Below are 20,300 nucleotides of genomic sequence, written 5' to 3'. Positions count from 1 at the left end.
AAGCCCCAGGCCCCCGTGCAGCCAAGGGCAGACCTGCCAAAGAGTCGTCCATGATCCAAAAGTTTCCAGAGAAGAGAAACATTCACTCTACACCACTAAGGGCGCATTGGTAATGGCAGCTTCTGAAAGGCTCCCATCCCAGTTCTGCCTCCACCTACTGATAGGAAAAGCAGGAGACTGCTCAGCCCTGCAAGAGGAAGGAAGAAGATCCTTGAATTAACCAGCCTTTGGGACAGCCAGCATATCCCACGCAATGCTTCAAGCCAGTAAACTGAACCAGACCACAGCTGAGCTGGAAGAGACCTCAGCCTTGCTCAGCCAGAACCACACAGGCCTGCCTTGTCACAAGAAATACCTGTGATAAACCTCTGTTTGCTACCAAAACACTGTCACTTAGTCCCCTGGTGAAGTCAGGGAGCAGCCCGCTACAGGAGGGGCAGACTGATGAAGAAAAGCATTAAAACCCCAGTCCCTTAGGGCACACAGTGACAAGAGAAGCACAGAGCACAATGCCAGCAAAACGCGATTTCTCTCTTGGCTACACGCACCCCAACCAACCCAACCCTAGAACTGCAATCAGACCTTTAAAGAGGTTAATAACAAATGTTTATTTTCCTTTATTAAAGAGCAGGGTGCAACCATCCCGCTGTTAACGGAGTGACTTCATATTAATTTACAAATTGTTCTCTCTGCTTTGTTTTAAATGTAAGACAACCTTATACAACGCATTTCTCGAATTCCTTTCATCTCAAAGTGCTTTACAAAGTGACACTGGGGGGAAAAAAAAAAATCCCACAAACCAAAACGTCTCCTACATAGAGAGATCATCTCATTCCCAGTGCTGCAATGCAGCCACGTCTGTTGTGCAATGTAGCAGCTAATGGCACAGGATGACACATAGAGATCAAAAGGTCAAGGAGAATAGATACAAGGAGAAACTGCCAGGAATAGAGTTTACCTGAGCTGAAATCTGCAGCTGGGAAAAGACATTTCTATTTTCTCCTCTGGAAAAGCTGATGTCAAATTGCCACAAGTCTGCAGACACCAAAGAGGTGCAGATTTATCGCTAGCTCAAGACCCAGCCAGACTCTTACCCACAGATGTATTTTCCAGGGTCTTACTCCACATTTGAAACATATTCCTTTGGTGAAGAGTAGCAGATGTATGCACTCATCTAGCTAGGGCGAGCAGCATCAGTTGGGGCACTCAGCTGTGGGAAGCAAAAGCAGAACTGGGGTGTTAACAACTTGGAGTTGCAGGTCAGCCCTTTCTGAGCTGAAGGTGGTGGATTCAAAGCTAGTGTGTATTGTCAGGAATGTGTTCTCCCAGCTCCGGGGATGACGACTCATGTTTCTCATAGCTACTAACCCTTGGCAAACAATACCATATGCCAGTATAGCTATAAAGAAAGGAGTCCCCTGAAGAGCAACTCGGCAGCATACTGTGAGTGTGCTCAGTGACAGGAAAGCTTGTGCTCATGGGGGTCTTCCACAGAAGGTTCTCAGATCTGCTGTGAAGCTGTCCTTGTATTAAGTTCCAAACCAAAAACTTTTGTCTTCCCCATCTATTCCTTCCTCCCCTGGACAAAAACACAGCAGCTCAGTTAATTTTCTTCCCCTGAAGGTACAGAGATCCTATTGTAGCATCTCCCAAGACAGGATGAAACTTAATGGAGCTGAGGATGGTGATCTGGTTCTGGGCACCAACTTGCTAAGATGGGAGTTATGATGATGGCAAAGGGACAGGGTGACATGCCAGTCAAGAGTGCAGAAATGCCACGCGAGATGAAACCTCCAGGGTGGGTGGTGGCTGAGCTGATTCCAGAGTCACTGAAAAAAAGGCTAAATTGGCTACAAAACACTGTCATGGCTTTAACACAGTTCTGTACAGACAAGCCCGGGCCTGAGCTCAAGCTATAGCGGGCCTCTGCTTTCCACCAGCTTTAGCGACATCCTCCCCCAGCACGCTTTGAGGCATACAGGAACCACAGCCACATCCCTCACATGTGCACACAGAGACATCTCAAATTTCCTCGCTGGGGATGGCAGCCCAGTAGAAGCTGGGTTTCCCAGTGGATGTGCATCTCTAGGTCTGACATAATACCGGGGAGGAAATCTCGGGGCCTCAAGACACTGCCCAGCCTGGGCGTGCTCCTTCTGGAGACAAAGAACCCAGCCTGGGACCATGGTTTCTATCTTAACAGCGGGAACAGCACTGCCCAAAGCTCCCTCAGAACAGGAACAGCTCTAAGGCATCTGTTTGCAGGTAAGGTTTGTATCTAAGAGCACCATGGGGGACGTCTGCACCAAGGACTGTCACAGGGCACTGCCCGTCAAGGTCCACATCTGCCTGTGACAACTGCAGCAGATTCACTAGACCAGGAGAAAACATCCTGCAGACTGCAGCCGAGCTGCGGCCAGCTGTGAGTGATGCAATTTCCCTGCTCGCTTTCTTCTGCCGAAGGCCCCAGGTGCACAGCTCCGGCCTCTGCTCCGGCTGTTCCCCCAGCCTGGATTACCCAGTGCCAAATCGCAAGCTAAAACCAGAAACAAATCCCTCTTTGTGACTCAGTTGGCAGAAAGCTTCTCTTGCAGGCTCCTTTAAAAGGAGCAAGGAAGTACTTGGAAACAGGCTGTTCATGGCTCTCCGTAAGATTATTGCGTGCTACTGGCATTTACAGGGCCGTTCGAGGAGTACGTGGTCAGCAGGACCTAGGCATACAGCTGGGCACAGCACCCTCCACCCCAAAGAATGAGTGGAGCAGATGGACAGACAGACAGCGTCTGTCCCGAAAGATTTGCTTACAAAGAAGGTCCAGGACTCCTGCCTTGCACAGGCCTGGCCTCAGACTATGCCAAAGCAGACTGCATATAAAAACAAAAGTTTAAAAAAAAAAAAATGGATATACACTGCATATAGGAGACTCCATAGAGGACAGTCTGTAGGCGGCCACCCCAAAGCAGCCAGGGCCAGCCCAGCTCTGAGGGGGGAGCTTGGCAGCTGCATTCCAGTCACAGTCGGAGAAGCGGGACAGCTGAAGGCGGAACTTGTGCTTCTCGCTCCTTGATCAGCTTCAGGCAGAGGGAGGGTGGGGAGGGAGCAAGGCCCACTGCAAGAGAGGCACTGCATTCATCTGTTTGGCAGATGATGTTTGACAAGCCGTTTGTACAGGAGCAGTTTTCTTCCACGCTCGGGCCTCTGCTTAGATCTCACTGGGATAAAACCCAAGTTTGGCCAGAGACATCTCCCTCCGGAGCCTCATGACCTCCCAGTACATCAGCTCCACTGCACAGCAAAAAAAAGGGGGTAGGGAAGAGGAGGAGAAAAACAAAACAAAACAAAAAATAACCAAAAATCAGTATAGCAAGGCATAGCTGGACACCACCTCATGTTATGCCGTGCTTTCAGTGCAGCCCAGCCAGGCTCATCCCCAAAGCAAGGGAAGCAGACACGCTGGATGGTCCAGCAGGACAGGCCCATTAGGTTACCCCTTCCCAGCTCCACCCCGGGGAAAGCTCCCAACAAGCTGATGAGCAAGGAATAGGTCCATCTATTCCTCCCGCTCACGCCTCTCTTTTGCCATTTAACTGTTCCTCAAAGACACAGGGAGTTCAGGGTACCCCAAGCTTGCCCCATTCCTGTCACGCTGAATAGGACCTCTTAATTCCTCCCAATGTCCCACAGATGACACCCCCACCGCAGCCAGCTACTATCCCCTCTTACCGTCCTGCCTCACCAAGCCCTGCTGGATATAGCGAATGTATGTGAAAAAGTTGCACACCGCTGTGATCTGAGGGAGAGAGAGAAAAAGGAGTCAGCTACAGAACTGCTTTGCCTGTCGAGAGACTTGCAGAGCACCCAGCAGGAGAGCTCTTAGTGTTCAGCACCTGAGAAACAGTACTACATACCACCAGATGGAAAGAGATAGGAAGAAAGCTGGTAAAAAAAAAAAAACAAGTCAGAATTCTGGGCATCTGCAATCCCATCCCAAGATACTGCACTATCCACGAGACACGCTGTGCAGGAACTCCAGTCTACTGCAGATTTAAGACATAAGTGATCACTACTTAATGTGGCAGCAAAGCCTGTGATCTTCCTTCGAAGAGCACTGTTCTCTGACTGACTGAAAATCTTTGGGGTTAAAGGTTTGTGCAGAAAGCACGTGTGCAGGGAGGTAGGGGCATTCATGACACATTAGAATGCTTTGGTGCAAGTGACAAAAATTGAGTCAACTTAAGTCCATGCACAAAACCAACATTTTGTCTCAGAAATAGTCACATGTCGCAGAATCAGCTCTTCTGATATCCAACTCAGGAAAGAATAAACTTCTAAAATGCTCCATTGAATCAGAGCCCCAACAGCAACATTAACAAATCATTCACCTTCTCCTTTCCCTCCAAAGAAAGGACAGCTTGTTCTCATAACCATTTGAGTCACTGATCTGTACTGGAACAGTAACAAGAGCCAGCATTTAAAGAGCAGAAAATTACTCTGTTTTACAAAGGAGAATTAAAAAATAATAATAAAGCAAAACAATCAAAGCCCTGTACTGAATCAAACCACGGTAAGCGAACACACTGAAGACAGGTTGCCTGAAGGAAGATAAGGCAGAGCACTGGAGCCTGAGGCAGGGCTGGAGACCTGCACCCTAGTCATCGACCAAGAGCCACCCCAACTTCAGGAACAAACTCAAGCCCCACAGGTCTTCATCAGTTTGAGGGCTGACCCTCAAGAGCTCCTCCATCTCAGGGCTTGGAACCATTTTGGAGGGCCGAGGCAGCCTGGGAAGGTGAAGGACTCACCCTGGCCCTGCAGGATGGTGAAATGTAGTAGTAATTCCCAGAATCCCCCAGCATGATGCGGTGCTTGCAGGTCCTGGGGAGGCCACTCAGAGCACATTTCCTGCAGACAAAGGAAAAAAAAAAAAAAAAAGACACTTCAGCCTTCAACAATCTAGTGGCACAGCAATTCAACAACCTCACGACTATCCCCAAGAGATGGAAGTGGGAGCTCAGAAGCCAGACGCTGTGTCAGTTCAGCATGAAGAAGAAAAAAAAACCTTGGCTGATATGAGCCTTTTGCTCCTTGAAAGATTCCATAAATGGCAAGTTTAGGAGACCTTAGGCTAAATATCTGGAACCATGAATTATTCCATGCCCAAGCAAACCAAGGCTGTACCCTTTCCCTGGCAGAGAGCTCAAGACAAAACCACAGAAAATATTAAAGAGGTGAGGCTGGAGCAGAGTATAACAAATGTCATCTGGTCTCTGCACATCTCCTCCATGTTCCAGGCAAGGCTTTTGCTGAAGGAGTTCTGCTCAGGTGTATCAGCTTTCCTGATGGGATGCAAACGTGCTGGCTGGGGACCAAACCTGGTCTCAAAACAGGTAAATCCAGTATTTGAGCAGAATTTGCTCATGCTGAGAACTCAAAACAAGCCACGCTGCAGCCTTTATTAATTAATTTGGGCCTGATTCGAAGCTACTCTAGTTGAAGCCACATGGAGTGACTTTGTACTGACTTCAGGGGGCTTTGGACAAGGCTTGCAGTTCCTAAGAAGCAGCCACTCCCTTCTTGCGCAGACAGGGAAGAAGCTTGGCTTCACAATTGTAAGGAGATTTCAGACCAAGTGAAGAAAATAGTCTTTTCAAGACAGCTCAGCTCCCAGGGAGACCACCAAAAGATGTAATCAGCAAGGGTGCAGCATGCCTCTATTTTATTGCCGTTTCCTTCTGTTATTTGCAAGACGAATGGTTCCCAGCACCAGCCAGTTGCCCTTCCTTCATCACCACTTAAAGCAGTAAAGCAGAATTTTCTGCTGCATAGTCATTACCACGTTGCCCGGAGACTTAGTGCCTGCATGGTGGGAAGAGGGACATCACTCCCCAACTGCAAAAAATTGCTCTGTGGGCCATGGAAGATGACAACACACAGGAGCAGATGTTTCAGAGAGCTTCTGAGCATGTCTCGCTGCTTGCTTTCCACTGCTGTTAAGACAAATATCAGCTAAGAGTGGAAGCATGGGCTGTAAGTGTTCAGATGCAATGAGAAGTAATCATTGCCCAAATATTAACACAACTTACGGGGATCAAATCCTCAGAAGGTGCAGGATGACCAATACCTTTGTAAACAAAATACCTTTAAGAGGTCCTAAATTTGAGCATTGCAGCGCACTGGAAAAAAAAAAAAAGAGAGACTCCTGCTGGTCACTCTTGGCTTGGTTGATACAACTTGGTGTAACTCTAGCTATCATAACTGTAGCTAGAAGTAACCTAAACCACAGCATTTGGCCACCTGCCCTTCAGCACTCTACGCACCCCAGGGCACTGTGCCAGACGTGCCATCACAAAAGCCAGTTGTCCTCAGCACCTCCTGGCCAGCATTCTGCTCTGATGCTATATAGACAATGTCACATAGTGGCCAACTCAGTCCCTGCCTGTCTAGGCTCCTCGAACCGTTGCACTGAATTCTGTACAGTAGGGTACAGACAAGTAGGTCTGGTAGGTCCCAGCTTGGGCAGGGACCCCAGCTTTCTCCTTTCTGGTCCACAGCATGTCCAAAGTTGCCATAAAAAAATCAGTGTTTTGCATCTGGGAAACAAAGGGGAACAAATTCCTTTTGGGTCCTTTATTGCCAATAGCAAGATTCCTTACCAACCTGTCTGGGTGGAAATTAAACAGAGTTAGAAAGTTAGCTTAGTTCAGCTCTAGCCTCAAAGCTGCTAAATTGCACTAAGTTAGTAACTTGTTAATGGATTAGAGATCTTTGATCACTGACTAAAAAATAAATACTTCACTTACATTACAATTTGTGACCGGAACCCACTGTGAAGAAACAAACAAACAAAAAAAAAATCAAAAGGAAACCGATAAGGATAAACACAGGATGGGTTGTTCTTGGAACAGGCCTGACACATACTCGTGGAACTACTTGCCTAGAGATGACAGAAAATGCAGAAAAGAGTGGTAGGAAACCTGCATGCGAGCAGCATTTACTGTTACAGGAACACCTTCGCTTAGAAGGTGCTCTGCTTGAAGGTAAGGGAGGGAAGAACAAAAGAGAGAGAGCCCTGATTGAACTTAAATTCAATAGCTGAATAAAGTCCCCTATCTTTGTCTGGAATATCACGTTACTCCTGCTAGTGCCTCTCTTCTTCGAGACAATCTCAAGTTGTCTGTCACATCAGATACAGTCACGCAAGCTCTGGAGCAGCCATAGCCCCAATTCTGATGGCAAGGTGACAACATCAGGTGGGGAAGATGATATGCAACAAGAGGAGATCTCTTCTGACCTAGGCTAAAAGCCACCTGGTGCACCAGCAAGGTCAGCTCAAACCTCACAAGATGCAAGAACATGAGAGAATGCAGCTCTGACTTAATCCTTTCACCCTAGGTTATGCACAAACACACCTTCAGAGAACATTAAACAAGGTGCTAACTTAAGGGGGCAAAAAAAAACCCTCTCCCAAGCCAAGGGTACTAACACATCACTAGGTTATCCCCCAAAACAGTCAACTACAGTACAGCAGCTGAGCTGAGCTTATTCCCCTTCTCACCTAAAGAATTGAGCTGAACTACCACTGGTCCTAGGCTAGGAGAAGACTCAGCTGAGCCCTTTGAACTGTTCAAGTCAACTGACTGAGCAAGGCCTGGCCAAACTCCACTAGATGGTACAAAAAGACCAGTAGCAAGGAGAGGACAAGAGAGCACAAGCATGGTTCCTTACTTTGGCCCACCGCACTCTTCTGCTGACACCTTCACCACGGGCAGTGTCTGGGAAGCAACTGGCTCAATGGTGAGTGTATTCTGCTCCACAGCCACTCGCACCAGCTCCGACAGCTGCAGCAAGGAGAAATGAGTGCAGATATGAACGCGCAAAGGTCACCTCCATAAAGGTGCCACTTTGGTGCTGCCAGACCGTGCAGTTTTTGTCCTCCTTTTCCAGCACTCACCTCCTGCTTAGTGAAGTCCAGACAAGGTCCTACATCTTCTCGATAAATTCTGTCCAGGAAGGAGCAGGATTTATCCAAAGTTGGAGATTCCTTCCAGGCCTGGAACTCAGCAAATAAAATGGAGTCGACCTGCAGCAAGTGTCCAAGAGGAGCGGGAAGAGGGAAGGTGGGTGGAGGGAGAGATACCATATCAGAAGGTATCTGTTACTATGCAGGTAACCTAACCACAAAACATCTGCTTTGGCATCTAGAAAGGCTCAGACATCACAGAAGTGTCTGAGGGAAGCTGGCTTGCTCCAAGGATCTTTCATCTCCCACCCATCAGCACTTCTGTGCCAGACTGACACAGCCATGCTGGGCTTACTCTGCCAGAAACCTGCAGGCACCTCTCTATCCCATCTTCCTCCAGGACAGGGCAGCACCTCTGCTGCAGGAAAGCCACCACACAACCACCGAACAGACCAAGTGCCCACTCAGCCCATGGCAGGAATGACGAAAGCAGCTGAATGGCAATGCACAGTGGCAAGGGCACCCAGGACGCAGGAGGCAGAACCCTTCTGTAAGGAAGGGATTGACACAGAAAAGGATGAATTGGAAAAAGCTATTAATAAACAGCCATCAGCAGGACTACATTCAGTGAGCCCAAGTATGAGCTCACAAGGTATGCCAGCCCTTTAAAGACCACTCCAAGCCCAGAACTCTGGTGTTTGGGGAGTTGCAGAAGTAATGGGAATGCTGGGCAGCCACATAGGCTTGCAGAGGCAAGCTGAGTGTAGGAAAGGAGCTCTCTCAAAGGGAACTCAAAGAGGAGGAACAGCTTTCCCCATTCTAATGTCTGCTCATCGCCTTTTACAGCTGGGCCCACAAGCATTATCACTGCTCAGCAGAAAGGGACCCAGGACAAAGCTTGCTCCCATCCCCTAAGCCAGCAGGAAGGTTGCTCCCTCCATCCCTGCCTGGTTGAAAATACTTCAGTCCTGGAGACTCCCTTGGACCTGACATTTAAACTCCAGATGGATCATTAGTGGAACCACCAACCTGACTGACGGGGCATCTCCTTAAAAGGCCAGCAAAGCCTGTTAAAGTTGCTGAAAGGAAAAACAAAACTAAAGAAACCCTGCTGAGCAACACAAAGAATGTAAATGAACAAAGCTGAAAAAGGTCTGGGTTCTAGCACACTTGCTCTATGCTATGGAGACTGCTCACCTGCTACCAGGAGACAGCTTCAGAGCCACAAGATGGAAAAACAAATTGAGAAGAACACAAAAAAAAAAAAAAAAAAAAAAGGAGGTTAGCATAAAAGGAAGCTAGAACTGAAAGGCTGGAAGTGTGAGAGGCAGATGGGTCCCACCCCTCCCCAATGCCGTCCAGAAAGGTTACCTGCCGCAAGGATGAGGAAGCATCTGCCCCCAAGGCCTGCCAGCCTGGTTCATAGATGATGTGGATAGCCTTCCCAGGGATGATACAAAGGAGCAGAGAGAGGAGAGCAGGTAACCCAGACTTTGAGGGCAGAGGAAGAGACAGACAGTGAAGGAAAAGGTTTAGAGAGACAAGCAAGAAAGGGAGGTAAAAAACATGAGACAAAAATAGAAGATACAAAGAAAGGCTCAAGTCCTCCCTTCCAGGGAACTAAGCTTGCTGCTCAAGACATCACAGGGCCACAAGCCACACCTTTTGACTTCAGCTTGAGGTGCAAAAAGGGAACAGAAATCCTGTCATTTTTAGGCTCAATTTAAGGTAGGGCACGTTTTTTTCCAGAGAGCACCAAGCACCAACTCTCTGAACGCCAGGTTCCCTTTTATCACCTCTCACGTAGGCCACTGAGGAATTTGAGAGACGGAAATTAACAAGTTAACAAAAAACCACCCCACCCTTGATATATAAAATTATCAGTCAACTTTGGAAGCTGTAGCCCTGGGATTTTAAGCCCCAGGATATCTGCACCATGTGGAAGTTACCTACACAAAGAAATGACAGGTCCAAACCTTTAACAAGCAGGTCACTTACAAGAGCTAGCATTTCTCTGAAGATCATCAACACGAGCTTTGCTGAGACTGAGCCAAGAACAGCAAAATGAACTACCCAGTAGGCAAAAGTTATCTCTGCTTACTGTAGGCACAGGGCAACTCCTACAGGGTAGTCAGTGGTTCACTGAACTGGGCTCTCAGTTTGGAGCGCCTCTGTTCTGACTGGAGGAATGGTTAGCATTGGGAGAGGTCACAGGACCTTAAAAAGATTAAAACCTTTTTCTTCCTGGCCCTCAAAGTAGCTTCTAGCTGACTGCTTTTGACTCCGACTTCCAGCATATCTGGACTGTTCCCTGCTTGACCAAGAGAAACCAGCGCATCAGCCCTTCACAGTTACTGAACTGATTTTTTCCTTTGGCTTTCTTTCTGACATAGCTTTTGTTCCTCTCTGCCTGTGAACAGAGTTAAAGATCTTCATCTCTTGTTGCTATTGCTGTTTCAGGACAATGGCTATAGCCAACGTTGCCTGAAGCATTTCATCCAAACTCTAGCAACAAGAGCACTGCGCAGAAGCTGACAAGGCACATTCATTGAATCCACTGCCAAAAGCAGACGTTACCAGTGGTGCCAGCACAGTCCTGTTTGGTGAGAGTATTAATTTCACAAGTGGCCCTTCGGCATATGTTCTCACACAAGCCAAGTGACCAGGTGCCTTCGTGTTCCCTCAACAATTCTTCATGACAGAGGCTGCAGCTCCCAAAAAATCATTAGTGAGACATATTCCCCCACCACATTCTCACTCATTTTCATTCTTCCTGACCAAGTGCCATAAGCTGCCTCCTTTTTGCTCCTCAGGACAGCTGTGTACACATCTGGCTAGCGGAAAGTTCCCAGACAGAAAGGTCCTGCTAGCAGGCAGAAGCGTTACTTACGCCCACGGTCACAGCAGGTGGGGGACTATCAAAGGATCACCAAAAGGCATTAAACAGGGCTTGTTTGAAAGATATTCACAAATGCCTTGTATGCTTCTCTACCCAGTTCCTTTCAGTGAGGAAGGAATTAAATATAATTAATTAAATACACGCTCTGCAAAGAAGAGGAAGAACAGTGACATGCCCAAGAACACAGAACAAGTGACAGAGACTACAAGCTGATGGAGGTGTCCTGGTGTCCAAGCCAAACTAGGCAGAGAGATGAAACGACAGCAAATCACGCCAGAGCAGGTAGTGGACTCAGCTGCCAAGATGCAGCAGAACAACTGGCTTCTGCTCAGCAACTCCTGACAGATCCACTCTCAGCACTGGTAACTCCTGGATCTGTCCATGCCCTCCAGGGATCCCTCAACTGCTTCCTCTAGCAGTTGTCCTGACACAGCCTTGAACATGCTTCCCAGAAGGGGAAATCTCCACAAATGGAAACCCTGCCTCAGCACAAATTTAGGGAACAAGCCAGATTACTGCACAGACAGCTTCTCCCAACACTGAAACCACAGAGCTCTCCAGGAAGCCTGAGTCAGAAACCGCACAGCTCCCTGAGCACAGTGACCGCAGTGGCTCCAACGCCGATGCAGTGAATGGCCCTCACCCACCTCTTTGCATTCATGACTGACTGGCTCTGGAGTCACAATCTGGCTGGCAGCTGAGACCATTGCACTGCTGGTGCTCTTGTTTCGCCCGTGGCCCTTCCTGAAGGCAGCTTTAGAAGGGCTCTGGAGCTGAGGGTGCAGCTCCCGGTTTGGAGAGGAAGGTGTGGATGTGATCACCAGCGTCTTCAGGGCTGTCACCTCTGCCTGCAGCATGTCGATCTGAGGAGACAAGGCAAGAGTGAACAGCACCTTCAGCACCCACTAAGCTCGAGCTTGCTGCACCCCAACAAACACTAAAGCCACAGGGAATCAGCTACAAGCTAGTCATGAGGCCTTCTCCCCATTCTCCCAAATGCCCACCATCACCCAGAACTTTAAACAGGGCTAAACAGCAGCTATTCGGGAACCCATCCCTCTGCTCCTTAGTCTGAGCACATTTTGCTCCAGGCTCTTTTTAGACCCGATAACCCAGAAGAAATTTCTCTCTCCTCAAGAAGAAACCAGTTGAGCAGCCCTGTGATGCAGCCTTGTCAGGAAATTCCAACTCCCCAGCTCCCTGCTCTAACCATCCCCACAGCTGTGGCACTTAAACAGCATATCGCTTCTCTGCGGTTCCCCGGCATCCACTTCTCAAAGGGGAGCTGGATCAGCAGCAGACTGCAAGGATGCCTTTTTCCCCCTCACTCAGTGTCTGCTGGAGAGGGAACAAAGCAAATGCAGCATCTCAGAGAGACCGAGCTGCAGGCACTTTATTCTCCTCCAGCCAACAAACAGCACCATGGCCAGGCCAGGCAGGGATGGCACCAACCTAGCACAGAGATCAAGTCAGAGAGAATGCAGTTCTCACCTTCCCCCGTGCTTCCCTCAGCTGTTTCTCTGACGCCGCCTGTTTAGTGTTTGCTTCTCTCACCATCTTGTGCGCTTCCTGGACCAGAGAGAATTTTAGTCTGCCTGTTGCAGCCCCAACTCATAAAGCCACCAGGGCAGGCCAAAGCTCTGCCGTATCACATGCTCCGGGTAAGCAAGCAGGGGGACAGACATCACTGCTACATCCAAGGGTTTTACTCTGTCAGCTGTGAAGAGCCTTCCCCCAGAATTTCCCAGAGAAGGCTCTCAGTGCCAGAGCCTGGAGTGCATCCCCCTTCTAGAAGCGTAGTTGGCTAAATTAAAGAGTCTAGCTGGCTGAGTCCAAGGTCATCTCTTTCACTGATATGGGCTGCTGTGAAGAAAGCTGGAAGCAAGGGCCTGCCCCTCCTCGCCCTTGGGAATTGCTTTAAAGCTGAGGCTTTAACATTAGCAGTGTAGCAGCTGTGTCTGTGACCAGTCCAATACCTCTGTGGCTCTGACCTCGACTCAGACCCACTGGCATGGCTTCCTGACTTGACCTCAGGCCTGCACTGTCACTGCAGACTTGCTCGTTGATCACTGGACTGTTTTCTGACCCTGATCGCTGTCTGTGGCACAGATCCCGATCCAGACTTGCTGCTCCATGTCTTGGCTCCTCACTGGTGAGGTCACTGCTCTCACCTGACTTGTTATTGCACTTTGCTCCCACTTCCCTTGCGGAGCGGCGAGCCCTCACTGCTCTGGGCACGGCTGCAACACAACAGGAGCTTGTAGCTCAGGTGGGGGCCAGATGGTAGAGGCTAGCTTAAAAGCATCTCCCACAGGAAGAGGGGAGTGGTGTGAGTCCCAGCGGGGGCCTCCCGCAGCACCGTCTGAAAGCAGTCTGTCCAAGGCCACCAAAGGAAGGGGACAGCCCTCAGCTACGTTATCTCTAAGTTCGCCCTGAGCCCAGGCAGCCAAGTCTCCAGGAGGGGGATGCTCTCTTGGCCATCACACTCAGCACCAGCCTGTGTTTCAAAGGTACAGGTGGGCTCTGGCTTTCCTCACTGCCCAGTCAGATCCAGACATTCGAGCTGCTAGTAAATGGGATTTTGCCAGGATAGAGCTTGGCAAGAATCACATTACCAAAAAAAAACCCAACCAACAGGCCTTCTGAACGCTCACTGGAGCAGTGTATATGAGGACATCCAGCTTGTTCCCAGCCCAAGCAAGGGCTGACGCGAGCCAGGGAATCATCTCTACTACACAGCAGCTGCTGTCCAGACTGCAGAGCAGGCACGGGAGAGCGACAGGGAGCTATGCTTAGCTCCAGCTACAGGCATCCCCACAACTGTTTTTGCTACCAGATGTACAGACCCATAACTACTGTGCTCTTTATGCCACCCCACAGCTGCTAGAAGGGGAAAGAAATGCATGCAAATGCTCCCCAGGAGCAGGTACAAGCCCCTGCTCTGAGGCTCTGCCTGCAGCACTGCCCAGCTCTGCTTCTCCAAGTGGGAAAGAACAACAGGGGAAAGGAGGAAACTGTGGGAGGAGATGGCTGGAAGTTCAGGGAAAGCCTGTCTTAAAGGAGTTGGATATAAGCTTAGCTTAAGAAGTGATGGGAAAAGGAAGAGGGTGGTACCTCAAATAGGCTAGCTGTTAACTCCTCTAGTTCCTGCTCCAGTTGTTCTCTGACTTTTGACAATCTCTCACATTCTTTGTCCTTCAGCTTCAGCTCCTGTTGAGAAAATGGAGATGGCCACGTGAGCTCATAGCAGGCCCCAGTAGTGCTGATGCCTGCCTGCCCCCGCCTGTCAATCACACCTTTTCCTCCCCACCACGGTATGGATCCCTGGCCCAAAACTCCTGTCGCTAAACTTTGTACCACGCTCCATGTCACCAAAGGCATCCCTCCACAAGTTGCAGCAGGCTTTTTCGGGCTGGAATTGCTCATTTGCCATTAGCGAGGAGGCTCCATAGTAAGCACTGCATGCCTCAAGCTGCTTTCTGCAGCAGGTTTCCAGGACTAATTTGGATGTTGGCACGGAGGCTTTGGGTCAACCTAGCAATTGATGTCCTGCTCCGAAGCACTTTATGGCCACCTCAGCTCAATCTCTCTCCTCTTCCGCCTGCTCCAGGCTGCGGCACAGCCACATTCAGACTCTGCTCCCCTCAGCACCACCTCTAGGAAAACCTCCGCTGCTCAAATCTGTGCCGCCATCCTCAGGTGTTCTCACAAACTCTGGGCCTTACCTTTTGTGCTTTGTGCAGCTCTTCCTTCAGGAATTCAGACCCCTTTTCACGGATCTCCACTGAAGAGCTGCGTAGACGTGACACATTGAGCTGCTCGGTGGACTGGGTCTCATCTACACCTCCAGCATCCTGGCATCCACTCTCTGGCTCCTCCTTGCTGCCTTTGGATGGCATTAGTGTCTTCCAGTGTCCCACAGCTGGTTGCTTCTGGCTGTCTTCCTCAAAACTGGCCTGGCTGTGGGGTACCAGCACAGTGAAACTTTATATGGGGGCAATTCACAGCCTTCCTCTAACACTCACAACGCATCCACCTCCAGCCTCTCACAGGCACTGAAGAGAGGCAGGGAGGGTGATGGCGTATGAAGAGGCCAGGATCGGCTTAGAGGACCTGCTCTGCGTCCAGCAGCAGCAGCACCAGTTCCTTTACCCTGTAGGCAGGCACTGCTTCCCTGTTGAAGTGCTTCACCCTTTTGGCATGGATTGCTTCCAGACCAGCAACAGAAGAGGAGATGACGGTCTAAAATAAAGACTTTGGGGGAAATCTCCACTCCTATCCTGGGATCTTTAAGAATCACACCAAGTCTAGTTTGAGATGCCCAGCCTGCACTCCTTCTAAGAAGGGCTGGTTTCTTAACAGCGAGTACTCCCTCACAGATAATTCTGGACACACAAAACTTAGTAGGCAAAGCAATGCCATTAGTAACTCCTAGTTTTACCCTTCTCAACCAGCATGTCCCAGATACTATTAACTCAGGATAAAGCAGGAGAACTAAAGACAGCTGCTCCAGGAATCCCGTTCTTGCCTGCTTTCAGAGAGAAACAGACTGCAGATGGCTTCTTTAGGACTCCGGTATACACCCAGTAGACCTAAGTTCAGAGACACTGAGAGTAGCAAGAAAAAGCAAGTACAGCTCTCCCATTCCCTAGCAATATACAGACCCTAATCCCCTCCACTGCAAACCCAGCCTTCCTCTCCCCCCCCACCCCTGCTTCAGAGGGGAAGGATCTATTTTTAACCTACTGGTTTCCCACCAAAGTCCTCCACAGAGCTGTCTAAAACAGCGCATTGAGCTGAGACGAAGCCCTGTTTTTTAGTTTCAGTGGCTGGCAAGTAGCGATGTACTAGAAAGAGGAAACCAGAAGAGTCACCCAGGACGCTGTTCCCCAGTGCTCAGCAGGACTTTGCCAACTGTCAACAGACGAACACAGACCCTGGAAGAGGCTGATGAATTTAGTAGGCTTTGCAGCTGCTGGGGTCTTACGAGAGGAAAACATAGGCTTGAGTGCCTGCATGACAGGGCACTGCAATCGTAGTGTTGTCTAGAGCGCAGGCATCGCCCCTTCTTCATGCATTGAACTGTCCTCACGTGGTCACTTGCCATTTGAAGTCAGCGGGAACGCGATCAAGCCTTGCACACATGGAAGCTTTCTATCATGTCCAGCCACTCAGCAGGACACACACACTGCACTGCCGGTTAACCTCCTGCCAGTTATCTCTGGGTGACAAGCCTTAGCTGACGCTGTGCATGGAAGAGGATAGCACCATAGCTCAATCCCTCCTCCCACACACTCGTTCTGGCTCCTGCTTCTTGCTCACTACCTTCTCCTGCAGAGAAGCTATCACCTTCTTTTGGTTAGGTTCACTTTCTCTTCTTCCCTTTTCCCAATCCTCTCCTGAATTTGCTCTACCTCCTGTATTCCAGCCAAGCCACACTCCCCCCTCGCTCTGACTCCAGCACCATACTGCACAACAAAGCACAGACTGGGCTTATCTCCTTGGCCATGTCACCCATGAGGCCCAACTACTGACAGGCCTTTTTCTCCTAGGCTATGCCACCTGGCAACAGCATGGTGCTACCACCTTTTCTACCCAAATTGCTCCCTTTCTGCCCCCGCCCCAAGCTGTCCGTGAGCAACAGTTGCCCACAGTCATCTTCCAAGGAGGGAAAGAGGCAGCAGCTACCAGCTAATTCAGCTCAGGTACCACAGGAAAGCACGTGGAAAAGCACACATGGAAAACTCTCTGAAAGCTTGGAAGATGAAGGGCACAAGATCATCCCTGATGCCATGCCACGCCAACTGGACAGCATTTTGACTACAGAACTGGGGGTGGGGGACACGCAGTCGGTATCACAGGTTTTGCTGACCTCTCTGCTGAGCAAGAACGAGTGAAAGCACCAGAAGGACGGTCACACAGCAGTGCTAAGAAGGCAGGAAAGGACAGAAACGAACCGGCATCCCGTTGACTTCACCTGGTTTTACTGAACATTCACTGGGAAGATCTAGAAGGGGAGCCTTATCCTGGTGATACTACTTAATATGGAAGTGTGGAAAATAACATAAAAGGGTGCGTTGGGGAAAGGGCAAGAAAATAAAATTAGTTTTGGCCAGAGGAAAAAGGACAGACAGTGCCTCCAAGCAAAGATAATTCACCTTGAGCTATTCAGCATGCTGGGACTGCTTGATAAAAAGGAGTATGCACAAACATGGAGGGATACACCTGATGAGCGAGCCACGATCAACAGGAACTCCCAGACTGGGCAGGCATCTACAGTTTGAGGTGCAAGAGAGCGCACAAGTGCAAACTACTTGGTGTCCAGAGCATGCAGTGCCTGCTCCGTCCAGTTCAGCTGCTCTGTTGGCACATTTGGTTAAGCAGAGGAAAGGCAGAACTGCACAGAAGAAAGAAAATGGTTTAGAAAGGTCAAGATTAGCTAACACGGATCACTTACCTAAACAGTGACACCACTAACGGGATGAGGAGGTCTCCAAAGGCTCCAAACACTAAGGAAGGGGAGGGATCGAGCAAGAGAATGACCCAAAGGAAGGATTTAAATCCATTACAGGAAGGTGGGGACGTAATGAGACCAATTCATCCCAGAGATCAGGGGAGGTTCTCTGCAATGGATTTGCCACAGAGCAGGGAAGAATGCCAAACACAGAGGTCTGTTCAACAGTTAAATCGTTTTTCAGGTGGCATAGTGGAAGCCCTCTCTGCTGTGGACTTTTGGGATTAGACAGGGTAAATTGCAGAGAATACGTCTCTCCAGGTTCTCCTGCATTAGAGAGGAAACACACCAGAAAGGCCCCAGCCAGTCTGAGCACCTCCAGCTTCTGTGATCAGAAGGGAAAAAAAGAAACGGAGCATAGAGGAAAAGCTAGATTCAAAACCAAGCAGCTAGTAAAAAAAAAATAAAGCAGCAGCAAGGAAATGGGACATTTCAACAGTCCACTAAACTACTAAGACAGCCAATCGAACCCATACATAACCGGAAGAAAAAAACAACGTTGTTTCTTTACAACTCTCAACTTCTCAGATGAAAGTTGTTTGTCTTGGGAGACAGGTATTCCAGTGTATTTCCACGCGCTATGGAAGAAAACGAGGACACGGAAGAGGGAAATAGTCCCACCCACACTCCGTAACGCCAAGAGACCTAAAAACCTATCCTGAAAAATCATCCCATCTTCTATGACGGAATAGCGCATTCTCCACGCTGTGCAAACAGAATCCCCGCGAAAGCCTTGGCTATGCTGGCTTCTGCCCAGCCAAGCCCCAATCTCCAGTGTCCAGCTGGGGCTTTGAAATACACCCCCCCCAGAGACCAAAGGGCCACCACATACACTCACACTCTCTTGCTATTACTGGTCTGATTGGTGGCTATCTTCCTTGGAAAAATGTATCATATCCTAAAGATCCCACACTGACACAAGAAATGCAAACTTATAAAAAAAAAAAACCCAACACCCCACAACCTTCTGAAGTTGGATTCTGTAGAAAAAGCAAAAAAAAAAATGTGCAGGATCCGCACTTTTTCCAGCGGGCCCCACATGTTTCCTGCAGTGCTGATCTGACAGAGTTATTTCCCGTATGAACAGCCTGTGGGTCTCTCCAGGTTAAACTCTTGCCCTCAGGCTTGTGAAGAGGACCTGACTTTTCCATCCCAACCAGGAGAGAAGCCTGACGGCTGCCGTTCTGCACCGCCATGAAGCGGCGTCGCTCCAGAGCCTGCTCACCAACCAGGCGCTCGGGAACGTGCCTCTCAAAAGCTTTTGGCAAAGCATATGGTGGTGTTTTATTACAGCGTAACACGCAATTTGTATTTCTTATAGTTGCCTCAGCAGACAGCAGTCACCCAGTGTGTCCTCCTGTCTGGGGGTTGCTGGTGGACACGGTATCTCCTCATTCTGTCTCCCTACTTGACTTCCATACAACTGCATGCACAAACACATGCCCTCTGAGACCAGACCGAGCCGTGAGGCTTTCGGCTGCAAGGACGCAAGGTGTTAACAACAGAACAAGCAAACCCAATGGAAGGTCCGAAGGGAAACTCAGCCCGGCTTCTCCCGGCGAGACGCCCTTGTCCCAGCACCCGCAGGCGGCGAGGCTCGGGGGCAGCCCGGCCCGGCCCTCCCCGACCCCCGCGGAGCTCCCCGGCTCCCCACCCTCGCCTACTCGGAGCGGGGGGTAGGTCCGGGCGCCAGACTCCGCCGGCCCGCAGAGCCCGGCCGCCTACCCCCCCCCGCCACCGGCCAGGCCCCGCGTCCCGGCCCCACCGCTAACGGCTGCCCCGCCGCCCTGAGCCCCGCGGGGCCGGACTCCCGGACCTACCCCCGCCGCATACTGGGTCCTGCCGGCACCGCCGCTGCTGCTGCTCACGGCGGAGGCGGAGGAGCGCCCGCCGCCGCCGCCCCCATGCCCGAAGCCGGAGCCGTGCCCGGCCCTGCGGCACCGCCTGAAGGACGCGCTCCCGCCGCCCGCGGAGGGAGGGAGGGAGGGAGGGAGGGGGGGGGAGAAGCGGACGGCGGGGGCACCACGTGATCCCGGCGCGGCTCGCGCGGCAGGGGGCGCGCCTGCGCGCCGCCGCTTCGGCCCGGGCGAGAGGGCCTGGCCACGCGTGTCGGCTGCCGACGCCGTGTCCCCGGGAGCGGCCAGCCTCGGGGCGTGGGGGGACGGGGGGGGGCCCTTCGCGGTTTGGCGGCCGGCAGGCCTTTTCGAGGCTGCCCGGAGCGGCTCCGGCGGGTGGTGCTGCGCTTGGGGCCGGCGTGCCGTCCCCTTCCCTCAGCCAGGTATAATGGTTTTATCAGTACTTTGTGTTTTCCTTAGAGCTGCGGCTGCCCGAGCTGGAAATCACGCCAGTCTCCCTTCTCAGCAACAAAACCAGGGACGTTTCCAGACCTGTGATTCCATGGAAGAGTTTGCAAACCCTGTGAAAGGCCTAGGGGATAGACATCAGAAACACAAACCTCAGAATCAGTGTCCTGGTTTGGGGCTCCTGACTCATGAGGTCTGAGATGTGCACTGCTGGGGTGAGACGCAAAGCCTTCCTACAAAGCTGAGGTTGCAGAGAGCCAACCCCTGCCATGATGCTGGTACAGGGGAAGCAGTTGTATGCAAGTGGATGTCACTACGATTTACAGCCTGCACAGCTGGAGGGGCCCGGGGAGAAGGTGTGTGCTCAGCCAGGGATTCAAACTGGTACCAGCAGCTGATAACGCCCTTATGCTCCCCATAAATACGTCATCCCTCCCTGGCATGCAGCGTGCTCTCACACTCCTGCTGAAACAGCTCTGTGGGCTCAGTGGGGAAGCCTGGGATGTAAAGAAGTGATAATATACAGGAAGGTGAAAGGGTGGGGGAAACCTGGCGGGGGCGGGAGAAAGGCCTGTGCTTGTTAGTGGTGGGCAACAGTGGGACTGGACTAGGATTTTTAAACTC

General features: G+C 50.6%; 1 protein-coding gene across 1 annotated transcript; it reads right to left on the bottom strand.

The window, feature by feature from the left end:
* Positions 1-589: 589 nt before the first annotated feature.
* Positions 590-19,282, bottom strand: RAB3IL1 (RAB3A interacting protein like 1). The gene is made up of 10 exons (XM_050897192.1): positions 19,194-19,282; positions 14,585-14,819; positions 13,974-14,069; positions 12,351-12,428; positions 11,507-11,722; positions 7,952-8,080; positions 7,726-7,838; positions 4,803-4,902; positions 3,724-3,790; positions 590-3,285 (listed from the first exon to the last, which is right to left on the bottom strand). Exons 1-10 carry the CDS (start codon positions 19,202-19,204, stop codon positions 3,203-3,205), a joined length of 1,128 nt encoding a protein of 375 aa, XP_050753149.1. The 5' UTR covers positions 19,205-19,282; the 3' UTR covers positions 590-3,202.
* Positions 19,283-20,300: the final 1,018 nt, after the last annotated feature.

Source organism: Gymnogyps californianus, chromosome 5 (assembly GCF_018139145.2).
Source record: "Gymnogyps californianus isolate 813 chromosome 5, ASM1813914v2, whole genome shotgun sequence".
Classification (NCBI taxonomy): domain Eukaryota; kingdom Metazoa; phylum Chordata; class Aves; order Accipitriformes; family Cathartidae; genus Gymnogyps; species Gymnogyps californianus.
This window is presented reverse-complemented; position numbering and strand designations above follow the sequence as displayed.